Raw genomic sequence first — 23,702 nt, forward strand, 5'->3', positions numbered from 1 at the left:
AGACAGTCCCTCTCTGTGAGACAGAACCATGCCACGGAGGATGGCAGGCACTGTGGATGACGACGCACCATGGCTCCATCTTACCTCTGCCACTTTCTGCCTCATGGTCTTTTTCCAGGAAACTCATGTCCAGAAGTCAATTTGTTTGTGAAACATGAATATTACCAGCACCGTACCACAGAGCTACACAGGTAGAATCCTTAGAGTACCAACTAGCACACGCGCGCACGGGGATGATTTTGTCCAGTGACTTTTACGATTATGACAATCTTAAACATGAAGTTGTGATCGTCTGCTACATCACCCAAAAGCTAATTGACGGCTTTATCAAGGAAAAAACAAAAACAAAAACAATACAAACAAACAAACAAAAAAACCAATTTTGGTCTTAAAACATGCAGCAGAGTTTTTTGTTTTTGTTTAATGTTTGTCTGTTTGTTTTGCCTGTTCTCCTTGTCCCATAGTTCTATGCAACAAACTTTAAAAGTGGCTTTTACGCTAACTGGATGGTCATACCATTGCACAAGTTTTATTAGTTCAGCAAGTGATCATTTTCTATTGTGTTACGTGTGCAAAACAAATTATTGATGTTTGTGAGAAACCCAATCCAATAAACCCCACCATAACTCTCATGATTAAATCTAACAGCCTGGCATAGTTCAGCATACCAAAAGACTGTTCAAATGACCAGTGTCTCTGATATCATACTGATTTGTGAATTAAATAAGCTATGGCTGATAATTTAAAAGGAAACAATAACAAACAATTTAGAGTTATTTGCATTGTGGCATTTTTAAACTTATTTTACTAGTATGTCTTAGATATTCTAACTCATTTAAGCAATTTATATAGAACTCCAAAGACGTTAGTCTTTGCATAAATCCATGCAGTTAAGCTGGGCCGTAAAACCTAAACTAAGCTAACTAACGGCTGTTATAGAGTGTTATTCCAATATGAAAGAAAGCTTTACTCTGCATGGTTCTTCTCTTTTTGATAGATGAGAACTTAAATTTTTTTTCATCTGTTTCCTAGATTGGGAAAATTAAAGATAACACCTACTTGGGTTATCCTACTTAAGTGCAGAAAAATATTCACACAAACATATCTACTCAGGTATCAAAGGAAAACACAGTTGTCAGAGGGCAGTACTTTGTAAAAAGGAAGAAAAAAGTCCAAGCGAAAAATTGTAGGGAAGAAACACCTAAAATCTCTTAACAAAATTTAAAGTCATACAAGAAAAACAATTTCATTAATTATGGAGAAACTTGGCAGGGAGAAGCAAAAGGGTAAATAATGCCCTGCCTGGGTGGGCATTGTGTGAGGCCAATGGTATGCCTGGGGTCTGATTTGCCAACCAAGATTATTCCCAGCACAGTAATCATCACTATGCTCATAATTTACAGGTGAGTAAACCAAGGCTCAGAAATGTTAGCTGTTCTGTCTCATGTCACACAGGAAATGGCAGAGTAAGGTTTAACCCCGCACTCACTGACAAAGGCCTCACTTTTTCTGATTTGGTATGCCAATAGGCTAGACAAGAGATGACAGTCTCATGATGGTAAAAATATTCCACTCTTCTTGGAGAAAATCAGTTTGTATTATGTTCAACCTTGATTGAAAGAGGATGAATTAAAAAAAATAGAATGTGAAAAACTGGAGGAGACAAAAAAAAAGAAGAAAAAGAAAGATCTTTAATAATTTAAGCAAACTTTAGAATTCTTTTTAGAACGAGTAGCTAGATTCATATCACACTGTCCAAGTCTATAGGCTGGTACTATATCAACAGTCAAGAAAGGGCTATCTCAGCCTGCGGTGCTCTTGGCCATTCTAACATCGTCTGCTGTATATAACCAAGGTGGAACAACTCTTTAAATATACAACATTTCTGCAAATATTCAAAAATGTCAAATACTGCTGTTTGTCGAACAGCCACCAATAAGCTATTAATTTGTTTCTAAATTCCAGAAAATATTTTTGTTCAAAAGAAATTCAGAAGTGAGGAAAAAAAAAGAAAAAAAGGGAGAGAAGGAGGCGCCAAGAGAGGGGGGAGGGAGGAGGGAGGGAGGGGGAGGGGGAAGGGAGGGAGGGGGAAGGGAGGGAGGGGTTCCAGGGGCTCCTGTATTCCTTGGTTTGGAGCTGTCTCCTCTGCCTGCTGTGACACCTGAGCTCCTGGACTGCTCAGCCAGTGGCACATCCAGATCTGCCTGTCCACTTACCCACTACTGAGCTAAAAACACAGTTTGATGGTATGGCCTATGAATCTAATAAAAATGAATTTTGTTACTAATAAATAATCTATACTGAAGAGTAGGTGTGTATGTGTGTGGCGTGTGCGTGCGTGCATGCATTTGTGTGTGCACATGTGTGTTTGTGCGACTGCCTTATGAACACTGAATCCACGTGCTCCATAGAGTTTTATAGACATTCCTCACATTAATCACAACCAGGCGGATTCAAGAAGCTGACCCGAGAGCAATAGAAAACAACCTGTTGAATTGCCGGCACTTCTATGTATGCCCAGAGTACCAGAAAGGAACAGGCCAGACTGGAACACTTAATATCTAATGGCAGGGAAATGGGTGGAAATGTGCTCACTTCGGATGCGCACATGCAGACTTTAGACATATTTATCCAGAAACACATTTTGAAATTTATGAGCCGGCACAGTCACGAAAGATGACAACTTGCAAAGGGATCAGGGTGCAAAGAAATGGAGGATGTCCAATGTCTCAGAAGTACAGGATCCAGTAAAAGTGGTTTGTTACTGATTTGGAATTCAGCTTGAAAAGGAAATGGAATTATGACAATTATAATATTGTGAGCAAAATTACCATTTTAAGCAGGATAAATTATACAGCAACATATCAAACTACCTAATCCATATCAGAAAATAGAACAGAGCCCAGCTCTAATCTGGCTTAAAATAGAATTATTTAGCTATCTAATTTTCAGCAAATTGCATCCAGTTTGACATTGTAAAGCCCAAATAAAAGGATTAAAATAAGCATAACCTGGTTATCCTTCTATTATCTCAGAAAGTACTAAAAAATATATATTATTTCAACAACAACAACAAAAATCTGAATGCTTACCTTTGGTGGAATTTACCCAGCACCCTCTTATCCAGTTGTGATTACATATTGAAAATTAAGTGCCTGTGACAAGTCACCTGCACAGAGAATTTTTGCCTTTGGCGTTGACAAAACTTTGAATAGTAGTGTGACCATGATCTCAGAGTTAAACCTTAGTCTTTAGTTGATAGAACCTGTGAATATTACTTGCTCTGTTTTGCACCTTCTGTGTGTAATAAAAATATAGCAAAAGTGTTAATACCTATGGAATTTATTGAACATTCTAAAGAACCTTTTATATTGTCCCTATGTTTCTAGACAGTCTGATGGCATGGTAATTTTGGAGAGCATTGTGTGCACGATTAGTGCAGTAGATTTTAAGTATAAAAGGTAATGGAGTAAGGCAGATAGAAATCTTGGTTGCATTTCTGTTAATGGTGCCCTTAGACACTCTCAAGAAAACAGAGACAGAAATCCTGAGTTGGTTGAGTTCTGCCAGAGCATCACAAAACAACAAGCCAAGTCTGTGAAAAGGAAAGAAAATGGCACACAACTATTGGGTTTAGCTACTAGATAACTAAACTAGAATTTGGTTTAGCTATTAAAAACAGCACTTAAATAATGTCCTATGTCATGCAGTTACAATACTTCAAAATAGCCCTATGGGACTGATATTTTATCATAGTCCCTTTAAAAATAAGGAAGCAAGTTTCAAAAACATTCTGGTATCTTGTATAATCATTGGTAGGACTAAGATTTCTACTCAGCTCAACTCAGAGCCCCAAATTGTGAGCAACCACAGCTTATGCTGCCAACTGCCTCAGTCCTTTTGGCTAGAGTTCTCTTGGTCATTTTGAGGGACAGGCTGTGTGGGTCACTGTGGGTTACTGAGGCAGGGTGTAGAAAACAGTTGTTCCTGGAATGAATAATTAGGAAAATGAGGCAGGATGATTTCCACGTGATACCAAAGCAGCTAATTGCTTTTACCAATTCTAACTGTGGCTTGATCCATGGGAATGGGCTCTGGGAGTAGAGTTAATCAAAAGAATTATTTGACTAAACTGGCAACTGCTTAACTCCTGGATTAGATAATCGATCAGGCAATCCCACGCTTATCCAGTTGTATGGGAAGATCCGTAATACCCAATAAAATCCTCCCCAAGGTGAAAAACATCACATATATTTTTCTTCAAGAAATGGCAATAACATCTTGTATTCCGGATAAGCGTTATTACTCAGAGTAACTGGAGGAGCACGCTTACTGGTAGAACAGCTGTGCCCTGAGAATCCAAATCCCAAAACTGACAACCAAGGGGACACATATGTATGTTCAGATGCTAGATATACAATCTGAAGCCTAGAAATTACATTTAAGAAAGCTTTGCAAGAACAATTTTTCATTTTTTCTTTTGTAATTCGCTTTGGAGTTTTGATTTGTCATGCTGTTTCATACTCAATAATATTATATCTCTATTTTCAACTTGCCAAAATCTCATGATTTCTACATGTTTACATGAAAGCAATTTTTCTTAAATAATATTTATAAGAATCTTGTGAAAATTTTTGTGCATTCCTCATCTTATTTAGATTGAAAGTACTCTTCTATAAATTGAAGGAGTTTGACTCCAGCATCCAAGGAACTGGAGTTGCTTTGGGAAGATGCCAAATTCATTTCTTACTTCAGCCAGGGGCACTGAATCAGAATTTAGGAAACAGGCCACGGGAAGCTACATTGTAACAACACAACCTCCATTGAGGCTTCTGGCACAAATAAAATTTGAGCACCCTGGCCGTGCAGTCATTTTCCTTGTTACTTATGGTTGCAAGTTTAAGTAAATACAAATGACACTCTCTTAGGGTCTAAGGCAATCAAGCTTCCCATAATGTCTGTTTCTTGATGAAATTTCCAGTGATACTTCAAAGGAAACATTGTTTAACACAGTTTCCCAAACCTCTGAAAACAGACCAGGGGAGAGGCAGTATAGTGATGCAATGCACCATTTGCTCTTACAGGAGGAGCTGGTTAACTCTACCATGATTACTCGTGTGAACTACCTAACACATATATGTCTTTTCTGAGTGTTAAAGAAGACATATCTTCTGGCTATTCTATTGCAACCTGATCACCGAGAACACCCTAACAGCATTATCCTGGTAAGATATTTTTTGTGAGACGTCAGTTGAAATACCTGTCTACCTTCTCAACCTCCCTGTTTGTCCCGTTAGGAAATAAGGGGCCCTTTTCTGAGTTGTAACCACAGGAAGTGTTCCCGAATCACTTTATGGTTTGGGTATTAATAGAAAGCAACATGAGAGACCAAAAAGGGGAGAAGTCATAATTACAAGATAATTGTGGTCACCTCTGCTATATTCCCATTTTGTTTCACATAAGAAACTTCTGGAGTGAGCACTTGATTTTTAAGTGCAGATGTCTGAGCTTGAACCCCAGACTTACTTCCTCAAAATTTCCAAGGATATTATCTGATATTTGCTTATGATCTGGGAGATTCTGAGAAGCGCTTGCTGACAAGAATAAGATAAGGTTCAGAGAAAGAAAAACGACCTGCGCAGTGCTGTGGGTATAAATTAGGAATTGAACAGGAGAACCTGACTCAGATGAAATCGTTCACATGCTGCAGAAGTGTGGTTTGACATTTGATAACAAGACTCACGACGTTGGTTTAAAATTCATGTGCATAGAAGGGAGACTTGAAGCTCTGGTAGTGGATATTACCAGGGAGAAGAGGCAGGAATTAAGGAAGGCCATGAATATATAGAAGTAATTTACTTAAATATTTTTCACTATAAAACGATGTGGGGGCCGGGCGCGGTGGCTCACGCCTGTAATCCCAGCACTTTGGGAGGCCGAGACGGGCAGATCACAAGGTCAGGAGATCGAGACCATCCTGGCTAACACGGTGAAACACCGTCTCTACTAAAACATACAAAAAACTAGCCGGGCGAGGTGGCGGGCACCTGTAGTCCCAGCTACTCGGGAGGCTGAGGCAGGAGAATGGCGGGAACCGGGAGGCGGAGCTTGCAGTGAGCCGAGATCGTGCCACTGCACTCCAGCCTGGGCGACAGAGCAAGACTCCGTCTCAAAAAAAAATAAAAATAAAAATAAACAAACAAAAAGAAAAGAAAACAAAACAAAACCAAAAAAACGATGTGGGGTTGAAAGCTAGATAGTAAAATTTTCTCAGACTCTGCAAATTGCTCGAAAATGATGTAAGCCCTAGAAATAACTCCTACCAGGGGCATCATCATTCCAAATGTTGACCATGTCAGGGGACGCATGGCCACTCACATCCCTCTCCTCCCCATTTCTCACTTCGCGTCTGTTACTATTCAGAGTTATAAAATTTATCAGAGGCAACCCCGGCGCATTACTCAAATGTAATCTATAACAAATTATTCTGAAGCATACCTACGTCTATTCTAAAAAGCTAGGGATAACATTTTTTATGCCTGTTGGATTTGAGATAGTTTCTTTTCTCCTCTTCCAGATCCTCTTTAAACCCTCATGCTATGCAATATCAAATTTTTAAAAGATTTACATCAGTTTAAAGCTATTTCATAATTTATTTTTCATTTCAATCTTCTTTAAATAGTTTGTTTAGGTTTTACAGATCCCAAATATGAATTTAGACAATTTGGTTTCATTGAAGTTTTTTCCCAAATTATTCTCTCGCACAATAGTTTATAAATAAATAAATAAGAAAATATACTAAATGATACCCTTCTCAGAAATGATAAAATAGTAACATTGGAAAAATAAGTTAAGCAAATATTTATACCAATTTTATTTTATTCATAGAATGTTTCCAATTAGTTTTGAGAGGAAGGTGACAAACATTTGGAAGAATAATACAAAATACAACTAGGTGATTTTATTATTTGTTTCACGTTTTTGTTGTTGTTGTTTATCACATGCCAAGCCCTGCACTAATCTTCTAGCCAGAATTTTTATGTATTTATTTATTTATTCATTTATTTATTGAGACAGAGTCTTGCTCTGTCACCAGGCTGGAGCACAGTGGGGCGATCTTGGCTCACTGCAACCTCCACCTCTCGGGTTCACGCCATTCTCCTGCCTCAGCCTCCCAAGTAGTTGGGATTACAAGCAATTGCCACCATGCCCAGCTAATTTTTGTATTTTCAGTAGAGACAGGGTTTCATCGTGTTGGCCAGGATGATTTCGATCTCCTGACCTCGTGATCTGCCTGCCTCGGCCTGCCAATAGCCAGAATTATTTTAATTAACCCTCACCATAACCTTATGTAGCTATTTCAGGTATAGAAATGAGGAAGCTGGGTTTCCTGTGGATGAACTCATTTAAGAAAACCACACCTCCTTCAGGGATCGCTGCAGTTTGCCTCAGATTTCTCTCATTCTCTGATGTTCATGACTACAATAATTTGCCCAACACGGCTGTGGTCCTTAAGAGCACTGCGGCCGTGGAAACTATCCAGGGTTACACATATCTCTGAAATAATTCTTAACCCCTGACTCCAAAGATTAGTTCAACAAGTTCATGTCTTCAGATCTCCATGGCAAGGACGATGGGCCCAGCTTGGGGGAACAGTGGAGCCAATGTTGTTGAAAGTGATTCACAGCTCTCCGTTTCATTTAGCCCTAGCAGAATCACTGCCTTATGCTCCGAGAGATGAGGATTGAAAAAAACAAAACTAGCAAACCAAGAAACCTGGGAGAAGTAAGGGGCTCCTATAATAATCCTTTCACAGAGTCTCTCCCTTCCTCGACCACCACCAGACCTGGCCTCCTACAGATAACTGGGCGGTGATGGACTCCACAGGCCGCCCCCGTCGAGCTGCTCTTCCACGGTCCTCCTCTTTCATGGTGGAACGGTCATGTTGGTTGACTGCATTTCCCATGTCCGGCGCCTGACTGACCTGCCCGGCCGTCATTCCGACTGTTTATTCCCCGGCCACTCTCTGCTGAGCAAGCCCACCCTGACTGCTCACTCCTACTGCTACTGCCATCCTGGGCACAGATTCTAAAAGCAGAAGCTTTGAATAAAGAGTGTGATCTTCTTCCAGGGTAGTGATTTCTATTTATGGTTTTATTCATTCATTCATCATTCAGCTACTATTTAGTACAGAAGTACCCAGCTACTCTGCCCTAGGACATTCACTGAGTACCTAACTTGGTCTACCTAGAGTGAGTGCTGTAGAGAAAATCACAGGTAAGGGAGACCCAAATAAATGAACTAAAATACGAAAGAGGCAGACAGGGAAAGGCATGAAAGGGGATCAAAATTTCACAAAGACCCTGCATTTCTGAAAAGAGGCCAGAAAAAGTTACTATAATAGTATACATAAAAATTAAATTTATGAATTTATTTAAGGTGAATAACCTGAATGTTAATAACTAGATATTAAAAACAACTTATTTATTAACCTGGAAACAATGTAATATATAATAAAAATGTATAAAACCATACTATGTCTTGAAATTTGTTTTATATTTATTTTAAAAGGAGTCATAACCTTTAAAAAAACCTTCGAAATTATCCAGAAGAAACAATAACCATTATTGACTTCCAGAGACAGATTAGAAAAAGCGTTATGATAAATAAAGAGAGTGATAATTGAATTAGGGATGCTACATTTTGCACTCTGTGTGCCTACGATATCATCATTCGGCCAATTTAATTTGCCTTGAAAAGAGTTGCATGGTTCAGTTGATTTTTCAAATAAGTTTCCCACTCTCAGAGTTACTCTGCAAAAGCTTCATTTAAATCTGTATACCACTTTCAATTACAGATACAGTTATGTCAACAGAATAAGGCATTTTATTCTGCTTAATTCTTTCTGAGATGGGAATGAAAAAAATGAACTTTTAGGAATGGACAGTGTTTTCACTTACCATAGCCGACGGGTAATGAGATCCTCCAGGTGCAGTCTAAGTTGTTGGGGTAGGAACCTGGGAAGCCGGGGCTCAGGATTACACCGCCCAAAGTGTTCAGCGTCCCTCCACAGGTAGCTGTTAAGTGGACAAGATGTCAGTCCTGCGGGTCCTCACTTCCTCCCTGGAATCTTTGCTCCAACCTGCTTCACTCAACTATGCTGAGAAACAGCAAGTCTTCGGAGTTGAATTCCGCTACTAATTACAGCACACGATACAGTGCTGTGTGCCTTAGTTATTTATGAGCTGTGCTCTCCCTCTTGACAGTGAACTGCCGTAGAATAAAGACCGTTTTTCAAGATCCATCTTCTCCTCGTACTCAAAGGCTCCCAGTAAAGATTAGTCCATTTAATGTCTGCATTGCAGTCAGGCATCAAATAGACTTCAGTTTATTAGCTGCAGTTCATTGAGAGGTAGTATTAGTCCCTATTTATTGATTGCTAACTATGTGGTACTTACTGTAGCTAGATACACATTACACAGATTAACTCACATAACACCCTGAAAGGATGACCATTCCCCTCTTACACACAAAGAAACCAGGCCTGGAAAAGATTAAGAAATTTGCCTAAAGTGACATGCCTTGTAAACAGTACAACCAGAAGGTCATTCCAGCTGTGTCTGCTTCCAGAACCCGTTTCAGCCAGGACACATGACTGTCAGATAGCTTTTCAATTTTGGAATGTAGCTAACTGCAACCACTTTCTCCCCAGGAAATCTTATGCTGTGAGAGAGGGTGAAATAAGTTCATGCATCTTGCCTTATCTTGGCGACTCACATGTTTTGCTACTGTATCTGAGGTTTGACTATAAAGAAACACAACTGATTTTACAACAAACGTGCCCAGTGATATAAGTTGAAGCATTTGAAATTCCAATCTTTGACCATTTGTAACCTATTAAAATAATTTCTTATATTCCAAAATTATGCAAATAATGCCTCTTCTTTTCAGGAAGCCCAAAGGAAATGGCTTTATTCTAACAATGCTCTCATTATGCAAAATATTTTAAACAAAATATTTTCTGGAAGCCCTCTTTTAGAGGCCCCCTAGGACCGGTAGTGAAGCCTTTTTGTTTTTTAATCATCATCAAGGCTGAAACACTTTATTTGTAATTTAATATAAGAAATAGCTAAAACTCAAGTCTAGTGAATACGGTGATTGCTCAAGCCAGGGCACCATATTCTGGATTTCAAACATTATATAAGTTGAAAAATGTGAGTTACAAACATTTAAAAGTGTATTTTTGTGGTGTGAGTCATAATTCTGGAAAAGTCTTGGACACCATCAACTGTGTTGCTATTTAAAGTATAACCTCTCAAGGCGATTTCTTTGTGGGAGAGACCAGGCATTTGCAAGGCCAGGCTCCCGTCTGCACTTTGTCCATGCAGCTGCTGACTGTGCTGAAGACACACCAGGGAATCTGAGTGGCATGCCTGAATATGTTTAGCAGTAATACCCTTTCCCTGAGGGCTCATGTGACCTGCAGTGACAGTAGATATGCATATTCAACTGTCAGAGGTGTTAAACCAGAACAACTCCACCTTGAATAGGAGTTGGATAAAATAAGGCTGAAACCTCCTGGGCTGCATTCCCAGATGGTTAAGGCTTTCTAAGTCACAGCATGAGATAGAAAGTCAGTGCAAAATACAGGTCATAAAGACCTTGCTGACAAAACAGGTTGCAGTAAAGAAGCCAGCTAAAACCCACCAAAGCCAAGGTGGCCATGAGAGTGACCTCTGGTCGTCCTCACTGCTACACTCCCACCAGTGCCAAGACAGTTTACAAATGCCATGGCAACATCAGGAAGTTACCCTAAATGGTCTAAAAAGGGGAGGCATGAATAACCCACCCCTTGTTTAGCATATCATCAAGAAATAACCATGAAAATGGACAAAAAGCGGCCCTCGAGGCTGCTCTGTCTATGGAGTAGCCATTCTTTTGTTCCTTTACTTCCTTAATAAACTTTACTCTATGGACTCGCCCGGAATTCTTTCTTGCACGAGATCCAAGAACCCTCTTTTGGGGTCTGAATTGTGACCCCCTTTCTTTAACACAACTACAGGGAAGACATGAATGAAAAAGGCCGAATCAATGACAAAAAAAAGGAAAACAACAGAACCAGTAAACATGGTATTACTAAAAAGTTCCTTTTGATTTTAGCATGATTTCTGCACACACATGCAAATGTAAATCATAAAATACAAACACCTATATATATCTTCAGCTGAGGACTGAGGCAGCCCTGCAGGAGGGGCTGGCCCAGGACCTGAACGTAGACGGCATCATCAATACAGATGCCTGTGTCCCACACAGACCAAATGTCTGTGTGATGCGAAACTGATCACAGGCCTGAACCCTGGGTTCATCTCCTGTCAAACACGCAACAATCACCTAATTACTTGAGACCTTAGTTAAAGCCACAATAATCCTTTGTTTTTGCTGTTGTTCATCTAGAAAACTACAAGTCAATAGATAAGCATAAAAACAGAGCTCCCAAAAGATGCATATCCACCTTTTCTTCCTTTGGGGCCTTTTTTTTAAAACAGTCTCACTCTGTCACCCAGGCTGGAGTGCAGTGGCACAATCTCAGCTCACTGCAACCTCCGCCTCCTGGGTTCAAGTGATTCTCTTGCCTCAGCCTCCTGAGTAGCTGGAATTACAGGCACCCGTGACTGCGAGTACACCTGGCTAATTTTTGTATTTTTAGTAGAGATGGAGTTTCACCATGTTGGCCAGGCTGGTCTCGAACTCCCGACCTCAGGAGATCTGCCTGCCTCAGCCTCCCAAAGTGCGGGGATTATGGGCCTGAGCCACCATGCTCGGCCCTTGGTGACATTTTAAGGCAACTGGGCTTGCCACGTCTCAGATTGGTTCAGTGTCCATCTCAGTGTGGTCGTCATGTTGTGGACTGACTTCCTGCCTCCTGCCTGGGAAGCTCCCTCCATGCCAGACCTTTTCTTATAGGTAAATAGTGTATTTGGAGTTATTGGTAAATATGGTTTTTGTAAAGGGAAGGGAATTTATTTTTATGAAATGGCTAGAGACCTTATATTTTACTGGATTTATACATCTTATTTTGTATGGATTCCTGATTTGGAGGGGGAGAAAGAATGTATAGAATTGTTACTGAAGGACACAGACACACGGTGCTGAAGAGCTCTGTGGTGCAGTGAGACAGGGAGGTCCCAGGCCACCTGCTGTGACGAGAACCTCACTCAGCTGTAGGGCCCTAGAAATCCACGAGACCATTCTGGGGCTTGTCACAAATATTCAACATAGTCAATATTGGTTAAACTCTGAGAACACTGCTTGATATGTTCACCTCTAGAGAAGTGGTTTTATATACAGTGTCTTCATTAGTACTAGTATTTCTCAAAATCAGGTCATGGGATTTCCAGGAGCTCATAAGTAAAATATTATCTCTCTTGAACTTCTCCTCCTAAAATTCCCCGGTTTGGAGTAATCTAAAGGTAACAGCTACAAAAAACCTTTCAATCTCTACAATCGTTCTTTGAGCTTTATCATGGGTCATGTGTGAGTTTTTAAACAATGAAAAAACTTCTATACCCTGTAAAGAATTACGGAAGTTGACATAACTTCAACATGTCCTAATATTTACAATGTTAAATAAAAGAGAAAAGCCTATTATATTTTGCAAATATACGTTAATTATTTGAAAAAAAATCCCATTGTGTAATACAAAGTGACAGCAAAGGCATATTGTATGATTCAATGCCTGCTTAGAATTGATTTCATTGTGAAGTTTAAAAAATTTCAATTCCTGACATTAAGGGAAGGCTCTTCATTTAAAAATAAATAGACAGATTGATGTTCTGTATGAATCAAAGGCAGTTTAAATTTTTTCCTTTTTAAAATTTTTTTATTTTTTCCTTCCAAATCAAGGCTGGGATTTTAAACGTCTCTACAACTAGCTCTTTGTTTTTAGCTGACATGTTAATCTAGACATTTATTTTTACCAAGAAATAGCTTTTAAAAATAAGACACTGGCCACTAAGGTATATTTTTCACTTGTAAGCAAATATGATATAGGGAAGATAACATAAACAGGCATTCTCTCCTGGATGAGACTATCATAAAGGCTGAAGTTTTGTTTGTTTTACAGGTTTCGTGCAGTTTTATTTTCCTCTACACAATTTCATCTGCATCCCATGCAAGGCAGTTCAATTGTGTATTACTAAAAACCATTGAATACCTACATTTATTTGAGATGTGGGGAAATTAGGCTGTCAGAAGAATGTGTAACAGACAGTAATTACCTGGCTTTCCCTGTGGGTGTCCATGCCACACTATGTCGAAATGAATTCTAAAACGGAATGTGAATAGCTCACAGGACAACTTGAAGGCTATTTTGTGGCCTTTAAAATGGCTAATGTTCATCCATATAGAGCTGACCACTTTCTCCTGACACACCATTTGGCAGTAGGGCATGCTTGAGGCTGACTGTCTGGAGATAAGTGGGTTCTGAGCACACCCCCAGCAATACTTGAGTGTTGGAAGACTGTGGGGAACAATAAAGACAGCACCCCCAGAAGTGTGACTATTATAATGATCCCTGCTCTCTGATATTCATTCCCTAGCTATTCTTTAACTGAAATTCTTGAGTGTCTACCACGTGCTGAAGGTACAGAGGTGAGTGGTGCATGTCTCTGTCACCAAAGCCTTTGGGGATTGTAGAAGGGCAAATTAAAGAGCGATATCGTTAGAGCTCTGCAGGAAGTAAAGTCAGGCACATGGTGGTGGTAGCCCAGGGTAGGGATGACTCACTGCACCTGCAGGTGGGAGCCCAGACAGCATTGAGGAGAGGACACACTCTGCAGAATTCGAGAGGGTGACTAAATCCTCCCATAAAAATTTTAATGTAATATTTGGAAAAAATCAAAAGAAAGGCAGAAAATGTATGATGAACAAGACATGGCAAATTTAAATAAAGACAAGATCGGTACTGCCGATGTTTCCTTTTGTCTCTTTCCTGCAATACAGCTGGAGTATGGTTAAATACGGGAGCTGTAGGTTAGGATCCCATGGAGACGATAATTTAGGAGGGGACTGTGCCATCTTAAAGATGGGGCATTGGTGCTAAGAATCGCAGGGGAGGACACATTCAGGTGGAAGGGGTGACAGAAGTGAGAAGTCACTTGGATTTAGGGAGTGAGGGAGAAATTTAAGGTAACACCCAGATTTGTTGTTTAGGGAAAAAAAAAGAAAAAGAAAAAAAAAAAAGCAGGATACTGCTAATAGCATTCTCAGAGGAAGCAGATCCAGGATAACAACAATAGGTTTGGAGAAGCCAATCAGTATGTGGGTTGGGGGTACGGAGTGTTAAGTAACTAATGATGATCCTGCTGACACAGTACCTGCAAAGCTGGATGGTCACTTGAGCTACAGGTAAAGATTTCTGAATTGGGCTACAACAAATAGGTGATGAGTGAAGCTGGGGGCCTGAATGATGGGGAGCAAAGTCACCCTGACATCACCAACCTTTGTATTGAGGGACTTGTGATCATCACCTACAATGCCCCTGGAATCATTAAGCTCCCATCATATCATCTATGCTAACAGTTTAGCGAGTCTCAAGGCATTAAATACGGGTCTGGAAAGCTTTTTCCTAAAGAAGTCAGCTGATTGTGCCTCCGTGAACTCATCCACAAGATAGTCGCTGGGCTGTTTCCAACATGAAATACTCCATCTCTCCATGGGTAATCTGTCATTCTGAAGTTTGTTTCTGGGAACTTGTTTTTCTGAGGCTAAAGGTCTATACAGAAAACTACTCAGATTTTCAGACCAGCTGCATTCCTTCTTTGCCACAAATTAACAAACTGGCCTTCTGACACGAATGCCATTTTGGTGTAGGGCCTTGAGCAGGCAGTCCTGTCTCTGGTCTATGCGGGCTGACCCAGACACACTGAGAAGACGGAGTTGCTGCATTCTGTGGGGAAGGTGCAGGTTACACTCGTCATTCTGCTCTACTGAATTATGTGCTATTATTATATAACACATGTTTTCAAATTAAGAAATTTAGAAGTGCATCCTTTGACGCCCAAGAGTGGAGCAGGCATGTTCTTCCTAGTGTGTGCACAGCAGCAGAGTTACAGAAGGTGCATCCTTACCAATGCAGAGGGGAGACGGATAGTTCCAACGGCGAACAGTCCCTGGCATACAGGAAATGTGGGAACGGCCCTGTTTAAAAGGAAACAAAAGAAAATCCATATAACTAAAATCAGAGCGATGAAGGATTAAGTGTTTGAGAATATCTGCACTTTTCCCTTTCTTAATTATAAATATTTTAAAATGCAAAAATTGTGAAATCTGTTTTTACTAATGATGATTAGTGAGTCACATTTGCAACCAACATAGAAAAGTATCCATTTTCACTGTGTTTCTTTCTATTAAAAACAAAATCTTGCAATGTTCTTTTGAGCAGACCATAATTCGACCCAGCTCCTTTCTTGATACTTAAAGAAGAGTATTGAATTGGGCAAAGTATGTGTTTTTTAAAAAAATTTTTTATTATACTTTAAGTTCTAGGGTACATGTGCACAATGTGCAGGTTCGTTACATATGTATACATATGCCATGTTTGTGTGCTGCACCCATTAACTCATCATTTACATTAGGTATGTCTCCTAATGCTATCCCTCCCCCCTTCCCCCATCCCATGACAGGCCCCGGTGTGTGATGTTCCCTTTCCTGTGTTCAAGTGTTCTCATTGTTCAATTCCCACCTATGAGTGAGAACATCTGGTATTTGGTTTTCTGTTCTCGTGATAGTTTGCTGAGAATGATGGAATAACAGACAAACAGAGAGTCAAATCATGAGTGAACTCCCATTCACAATTGCTTCAAAGAGAATAAAATACCTAGGAATCCAACTTACAAGGGATGTGAAGGACCTCTTCAAGAACTACAAATCACTGCTCAATGAAATAAAAGAGGACACAAACAAATGGAAAAACATTCCATGCTCATGGATAGGAAGAATCAATATTGTGAAAATGGCCATACGGCCCAAGATAATATATAGATTCAATGCCATTCCCATTAAGCTACCAATGACTTTCTTCACAGAATTGGAAAAAAACTACTCTAAAGTTCATATGTAACCAAAAAAGAACCCGAATTGTCAAGACAATCCTAAGCCAAAAGAACAAAGCTGAAGGCATCACGCTACCTGACTTCCAACTATACTACAAGGCTACAGTAACCAAAACAGCATGGTACTGGTACCAAAACAGAGATATAGACCAATGGAACAGAACAGAGCCCTCAGAAATAATACCACACATCTACAATCATCTGATCTTTGACAAACCTGACAAAAACAAGAAATGGGGAAAGGATTCCTTATTTAATAAATTGTGCTGGGAAAACTGGCTAGCCATAAATAGAAAGTTGAAACTGGATCTCTTCCTTACATCTTATACAAAAATTAATTCAAGATGGATTAGAGACTTAAATGTTAGACCTAAAACCATAAAAACCCTAGAAGAAAACCTAGGCAATACCATTCAGGACATAGGTATGGGCAAGGACTTCATGTCTAAAACACCAAAAGCAATGGCAACAAAAGCCAAAATTGACAAATGGGATCTAATTAAAGAGCTTCTGCACAGCAAAAGAAACTACCATCAGAGTGAAGAGGCAACCTACAGAATGGGAGAAAATTTTTGCAATCTACTCATCTGACAAAGGGCTAATATCCAGAATCTACAGAGAACTCAAACAAATTTACAAGAAAAACAAGCGTTTTTTTTTTTTGTTTTGTTTTTTTCATTCGGCAGAATTTATAGCTTTTGGTCTAAAAAAAGGTAGCTTTGGTGGGTGTCTGTGGTTACAAGTCACATGAGTACCAGGGTTCGGCAAAGCACTGGGTCAGTTCTTCCTGTATCACAGAAAGAGACTTCACGTTCATCATTTTCTCACTAGACATCCTCACATGTCACATCAACCTGCCTGCAATGAAATTAACCCTCATTACTCAGGGTCTCTTTACCCTGTAAATATATGAATTTTCTATGTTCTACTTTTAAAAATCTGTTCTAATCTTTCTCATGGAAAAAAAAAAATCAAACAGTAGAGGGTTAAATTCAAAGATGTTTTGTGCTACCATCTCTTTCACAATAAAAGAGAAGTGATCCATGAGACCTCTGTGTGTGGTCTATTTTTATTCTTTTTCCTGATTGTGACTCGGTGGCCTTATCAGCCAGGTTTGCTTATCTCATAAATTTCCATTTGCCACCTACAATTGGCATAGAGGCAATTGAAAAACAATTTTTATGTTAAATAATTCCAGCCACACTGGGAAGGCATCAAACAAGCATTTGCACTAATGCAGTTATCAATGGCAAACCGATTCCCTAAGCTCTCAAACATTTCATATTCAATCCATCTGCCACAAAACTAACTTTCTCATACCTCTTGGTATTTTTAAAAGTAGTTACAGTAAAGAAGACTATATTTAATTTTAAAGAAGATACTCCAGGCAATTTTGTGCTGCTGGCATTTATACTCTGTGTATCCCCATTCTCTGATTCATTAAATTATCCTTATAAATTTCCTTCTGAAATAGGGACAAACATAAAGTTCAAAAGTCTCAACAAATTTTCATCAGAGACTACCAATAAAATGATCATTTATTACCAAACTAGGTAATATTCTGCTATTGATTTTGGTATAAACATTTCAAACGAGTGATTCTAGCTACAAGTTTTCTAATAAATCAGAACAAGAGAGAACCCTGTGCATTTATGTACTAGTTTTACCCCAATGGGAATTTTCTTTTTTTATGCTTTAAAAGACCATGAAAACAAGTTGAGAGAAGATGGAAGTCATACATCATTCAATATTCAGCATTTACTTTCAGCATGTGATGTCACGGCAGGCCCCTGAATCTCGCGAGGCATATATATTTATAGACACTCACGTGTGAACTATGCCAGGAACAATGCTTTTCATGACTAATATGTAATTGAAGCATCTGTTGTTCCAAATATATTAATGTGTTAGTAAAATTGTCAGTTGTTAGCAATTAAAAAAAAAAATCCAGAATCCTTTTTTGCTCATGTGAATGGCAAACAGCAGCTTGCAAACTCAAAGCCTGGCATTGTTTGTAACAAAGCAAAGAAACACAGCTTAGTTTGCACTTGAAAAACAGAGCTAATAAACGGTCTGTTGGACTGTGCAGAAGTGCATCCATAGGCCTGTGTCCCTAAGCAGCATATTCAATAATCCATTATAAGAAATTTCTCTAGTAAAGAATTATTTCTAGTTTCTTCTCTGAGAGCCATCATAATATCACTTGTAAAAGAACACAAAGTATCACCATCGGGTAGAAAGAAGATGAACATCCATGAGCAAGGGCAAATATTAAAGTGTGGGAATTTGAGGGAGAATAGAGGAAACATGATATTTACCTGATTTCAGGCCATTATAAAGCAAGCCCCAAACAAGGCACAAAAACAGCATGTCAGTATAGACTGAAGTGTCCCTCTAAATGAGACCCTTGGGATATGAAAGATAATTCTTTTTTTTTTTTTTTCGAGACGGGGTCTTGCTCTGTCATGCAGGCTGGAGTGCAGTGGTGCAAGCTCAGCTCACCGCAACCTCCGCCTCCTGTTTCAAGTGATCCTTCCACCTCAGCCTCCCAAGTAACTGTGACTACAGGAATGCGCCCCCATGCCCAGCTCATTTTTGTATTTGTTGTAGAGGTGGTGTCTTGCTGTCTTGCCCCGGCTGGTCTCAAACTCCTGGATTCAAGTGATCCTTGGACTCTGGAATCCCAAAGTGCTGGGATGACAGGTGTGAGCCACTGCACCTGGCCTAGGATAATTCTTTCTACCATATCATGTGGATCAGAAATGTTGTGTCTTAAATATTCAGCCTGAATAGCCTGAGTGTGTTTGGTTACAAACTCATTGACGTAGCTCAACTTTCAGGAGTGCCTACTCACTATAGTTTCTGCTACAGAGACTCGTTCTGCTACCCATCTTTTTGCAGAGTTACAACAATTATTGTGGCACCCACCAAGGTGGTGTTATAATGTAAGTTGTAGGTTTGTTCTTAGGAAGGTGGCTTTGTACATTGATATTGGTTTCTAATAATATCAACAATAGTTTTCCTTTACTAAAGTGTGCCAGTTATTTCACAGATATTTTCTCTAAGCTGAAAGCATACATCACATGGTACCCATGTCCCACGGTTGATCAAAAGTAGTGAGATTTTGTATATAAAGCACTTGGTAATGCATCCCTTTAGCATTCAGTATTTGCCAGCTGCTGTTTGCTCTTAACTTGATTCAGTGCTACACAATATTTACCCCAATGTATGTGCAGAAATTGAATTCCACACAATGGTGTTATTTCACTGCTGTAGTGTTACAAGTCTGCATATAAGAACATGGCTGAACAATTTTCCTTTAAAACCTATCAGTTTCAGTGTCATTATAAACAGACAGCTAAAATATTCGATTACCTGAATTAACTGAAGAGCTGGAATGTCAATCGACACATATGTCTCCTGACTTTAGAATACACATGTTTTGGTTATCAATTTTTATTGCTGGCAGGGAGAATTATATAATAATTATGCCAAGCGATAGAAACTATTCTGAGAGTAGGCTTACTCATTACTCATGGTTAAACTAGAGAATATTAATAATAAATAATAAGAGAAAAATGATTAATCTTGCCATATATTAGATTATAAATCATTCATCAAAACTTTTATATAAAAAACTGTTGGCTGGGTATGGTGGCTCACACCTGTAATCCCAGCACTTTGGGAGGCCAAGGCAGGTGGATCACCTGAGGTCAGGAGTTCAAGACCAGCTTGGCCAACATGGTGAAACCCCCATCTCTACTAAAACTACAAAAATTAGCCAGGTGTGGTGGCAGGTGCCTATAATTCCAGCTACTTGGGAGGCTGAGGCAGGAGAATAGTTTGAACCTGGGAGGCAAAGGTTGTAGTGAGCCAAGATCGAGATCATGTCACTGCACTCCAGCCTCGGCAACAGAGCGAGACTCCCTCTCAAACAAACAAACAAAATCTCTTTATATAGACGATAGTAAAAGTTCATTTAAAAACTTCTACTTGATAGTTTTTAAAACTTATTTAATCAAATAAGTTTATCAATCTAATTTATCAAATCTAATTTATCAAAATAAAATATTCTGATGCCTTATCTACCTAGCCCAAAGTGGGCATTAATGATGACTTATACTGAATGATGAGAACAGTGTGCTGAGTAGGACACGCACATTCAGAAGCAGATTCAGTTGCTGGCTGCCAGGAGAGGACTTTCAAAGAGATGGTGTTGATACTTTGTCCCTAGAATGCTCTGTGCATAGTTATTGGGAACACATACATTGTGAAATAAAATAATTGTGAAAAATTGAATGCTTAGCTTTGAAAGAGTCCTTTATCACTTAAAAGCTGGTTCCAAACGGTGATGAAGATGACCAACATGCATGATTTAATATGAATAGTATGATTCACAAGCTAAGTGAGGAAAACCAAATCCACTTTCTGGGTACAAAGTGAGGGCTTTGGCTTTAAGAGAGCTGCACAAAGATGACCGTGTGTGTTAATCCTGAGCACCGAGAAGAAGGATACCTGCAGGGTGTACCCGGGCTCGCACTGGAAGGAGAGCACGTCGTTCACCATGTACCGATCTCCGATTTTGATGCTGTTGCTGGGGAGGGCTGGTTCTTGGCATGCAGCGAGACCGACAGCTAGAAATGCAAAGAAAAATGCTAGAAGTTATATGATGTAAACAACATTCTTACCGTTTGAATAACCAAAGTTTCCTTCTATTGCTCTCCTGTGGAAATGAACAAAGACTTTAATTCTTTCTCTTGTTATTCTACCAAGAAGACTTTGAGTACCTTTAAATCAGAGCTATGAGTTAATTCTTAAAAATTAAATTATCTCATTTTTATTACACAGTGAATCAAGGCTTTGATGTAAATAACAAAATTTGTTACTTCCACATTGAGTATAGAAGATCCCAACTTCAATATATATATATTGTAGAAAGTCTCTTCAAAAATTGTGTTTTTATGGTATGTAAAACTCCAAGATATCATCCTCTTACTTTTGTTTTTCAAGCATACTTAGCAGTCTTTATATATATATATATATAAAAACTTATAGGTGAATCTGGGAATTCTGTTCTTCTACAAAAAAAAATGAGAAAAAATATTTTATATTCAATCTCTCTCTCTCTTTCTCTTAAAGATAACAAAAAGGATCTCATGAACAGTCTGTTCTTCATTAAACAGAAACAATATTTACAGAACCTAAAGCTGTAATCCTGCACTTTCCTAGATGAATTGCATTCAATTAAGACACTCACAGATTTTTTAAAGGCATCATATAGTATTGGAACTCAGCTTAAAGTATCACATAAACTAACTCTAAAACACTGAAACCGCTCTGTGTAAATCCTTATCATAAGAATAAACAAGATATGCAGACATTGTATTTTGTAGAATCAAAAATTGATTTCGGTTTATCAAAAGGTACAAACTTTCCATTATGAGATGAGCAAGTTCTGAGGATCTAAAGTGTACAGCACTGGATGTTGATGGATATATTAATTCATTTAATTTAAAAATGCATTTGAAATGGTGCTAAGGACTTGTTGAATACGAATGAATAATTTATTCCATTATTCTAACATATCATGAAGAAATAGTGGAGAAGGGCTTCTCTAGGTAGGCCGGCTACACATTCTTTATGTGGCCTTGGATTCATATTTGAGTTCTTGTACTTCACACCAACAGGAGTGAACTTATCAGATTACTTAATTGACTCAGACTCTCAGAAAGGAAGCTGGGGTGGAGGAGGTGAGTAGGACTTTAGTTAATCAGAAGCAAAAAAAAAAAACCAACAAAAACCAGCAGGAGAACAGGTCCACGCAGGGGCAGCCACATGCTAGTGGTCCCCAGGCACAGCGAGGACGCAGCTGCCTGCACTGCCCATGGGGCTGGTCGCCACGCAGGGCTCTGCCCTTAGGCCAGTCAGTTTTCTCTGCTCCATGCCTGCTCCGTGTCTCACCAGACTTCACTTTCAGGAAAAAAAAAAAGAAAGAAAGAAAAAAGCAGCACAAGTGCAAAGATGAAGTGATTAAGAACTTCAAAACCAGCGACCACCAAGCACGAGACCCAGTGTGACTCACGCAGTGTCCACTCAGGAAGCAGCTCTGGGTCATAGCTACAGAGTCAGCACCAAGGCCAAGGGAAATCCTGGGTCATCCCTGCATGGCTGTCACCGTGCCAGACGCATTATACTAACTCCAATCCCCACCAGACCCTCATAGACAGGCTCCTTGTGTCTAATATTAAACAAAAGGCAAAGTGAAGTCCTCCTGGCTGCAGACTTGCACAGGCTGGTGTGTCCGTGTATATGAACCTGATATCTCGTGCGTGGTGAGTTAACAGTGCATTTCCTCTACTGCCTTGATGTTGGAGCCTATAAGAGATACGTCCATCAGTGGTGACCCCAGACCTGCTGAGTTGGAGGCAACACCATTCCAAATCCTTCTCCAGCTTGCTGAGTGTTTCTCCAAATCTGAGAGCGTGAAATGGAGATAGAGAAGTGTCTTCATTTTACAGTACTGGGATTGTTCATTTGAGAATCCCATGCTATGGAATTCAGGTCAGAAGGGAAAGCACTGGTACATAAACTAGATGAGAAATGTCAAGCCACAGAACCCATTGATTCTGTATGGAATGAGTAGGTATGAGGAGTGCCATGAACTTTTACTAAGTTGAAATAGATTTTTCCTTAAATGGCTGTATTTTTAAAAGTATAAAATACCATAAGCATTAAGCAGTAATGTATTTTATTCCTACCACAGATTTTTAAGCCATTGGGGCTTTACATAGAAGATAAAACTGCTAAATATGAAAAAATATCTAAAATCACGTAGGCCTTTAACTTGTTTTACTAATGTAAGTCTAAAATCTTTTGTTTTAACTTTAGAATATAGATTACTATATTTGAATCCCATCCTTTCTTTGCTACCACATATTAGCAAGGTCATCTACCATTCTTCTCTGAGTTTTTTATTTCCCCCTGAAAAAATGTGTACTTAAAATACTAACTATATTTCTAACTACAGTAGAGAATACTAAAAATCTACTTTAGGGTGATACTAAGTCATCATCATTCTGAGATACTTCAAGGACACACCAGGTGTGACACAGAAGGAAGAATATCGATTATGGAAACAGGTTCCAAATATAAAGAAAAAATATTTTGAAATGAAAAGTGAAACATTACAATTCATATTAAAGTCCAGTTACTAAACTTGCATGTTTTACCTATATGATGTGTTTTTATTTATTATATGTTGATTTATATGCAGTTATTATGTATTGATTTATTGTCATTTTTTCCTTTCTTGAATTCTATTCAATTGATCCTCTGGAAAAAAAAATTTGCATTTATATCTGGCCATTCAGGATTTATATTTATAATTATAAATAAATGAATAAAATAAAAACACAAAAAATACCATTTTGACCAGTGTTTAATATGGCCAGACTCAGGAAGCAGTTCTATGCAGAGTACAATATTTGAAATGTTAAAAAAAAACATCTTTTCTTCTCCCTTCACCAGTGTCACTATACATCCAGTATACGTTAGAAGCTAAGAGTGCAAAGAGATAAATACCTGGTATGT

General features: G+C 39.0%; 1 protein-coding gene across 1 annotated transcript in view; it reads right to left on the reverse strand.

Moving 5' to 3' along the window:
• Positions 1–23,702, reverse strand: part of CSMD1 (CUB and Sushi multiple domains 1) — a 2,034,615-nt gene that overhangs the window by 197,275 nt on the left and 1,813,638 nt on the right. The window contains exons 38-40 of the mRNA XM_015144705.3: positions 20,628–20,746; positions 15,129–15,198; positions 8,961–9,077 (exon numbers count right to left, since the gene is read on the reverse strand). Coding sequence (XP_015000191.3) covers positions 8,961–9,077; positions 15,129–15,198; positions 20,628–20,746 — 306 coding nt within the window. The remainder of the gene's footprint in view (positions 1–8,960; positions 9,078–15,128; positions 15,199–20,627; positions 20,747–23,702) is intronic.

The sequence above is a fragment of the Macaca mulatta genome, chromosome 8 (genome assembly GCF_049350105.2).
Source record: "Macaca mulatta isolate MMU2019108-1 chromosome 8, T2T-MMU8v2.0, whole genome shotgun sequence".
NCBI lineage: Eukaryota > Metazoa > Chordata > Mammalia > Primates > Cercopithecidae > Macaca > Macaca mulatta.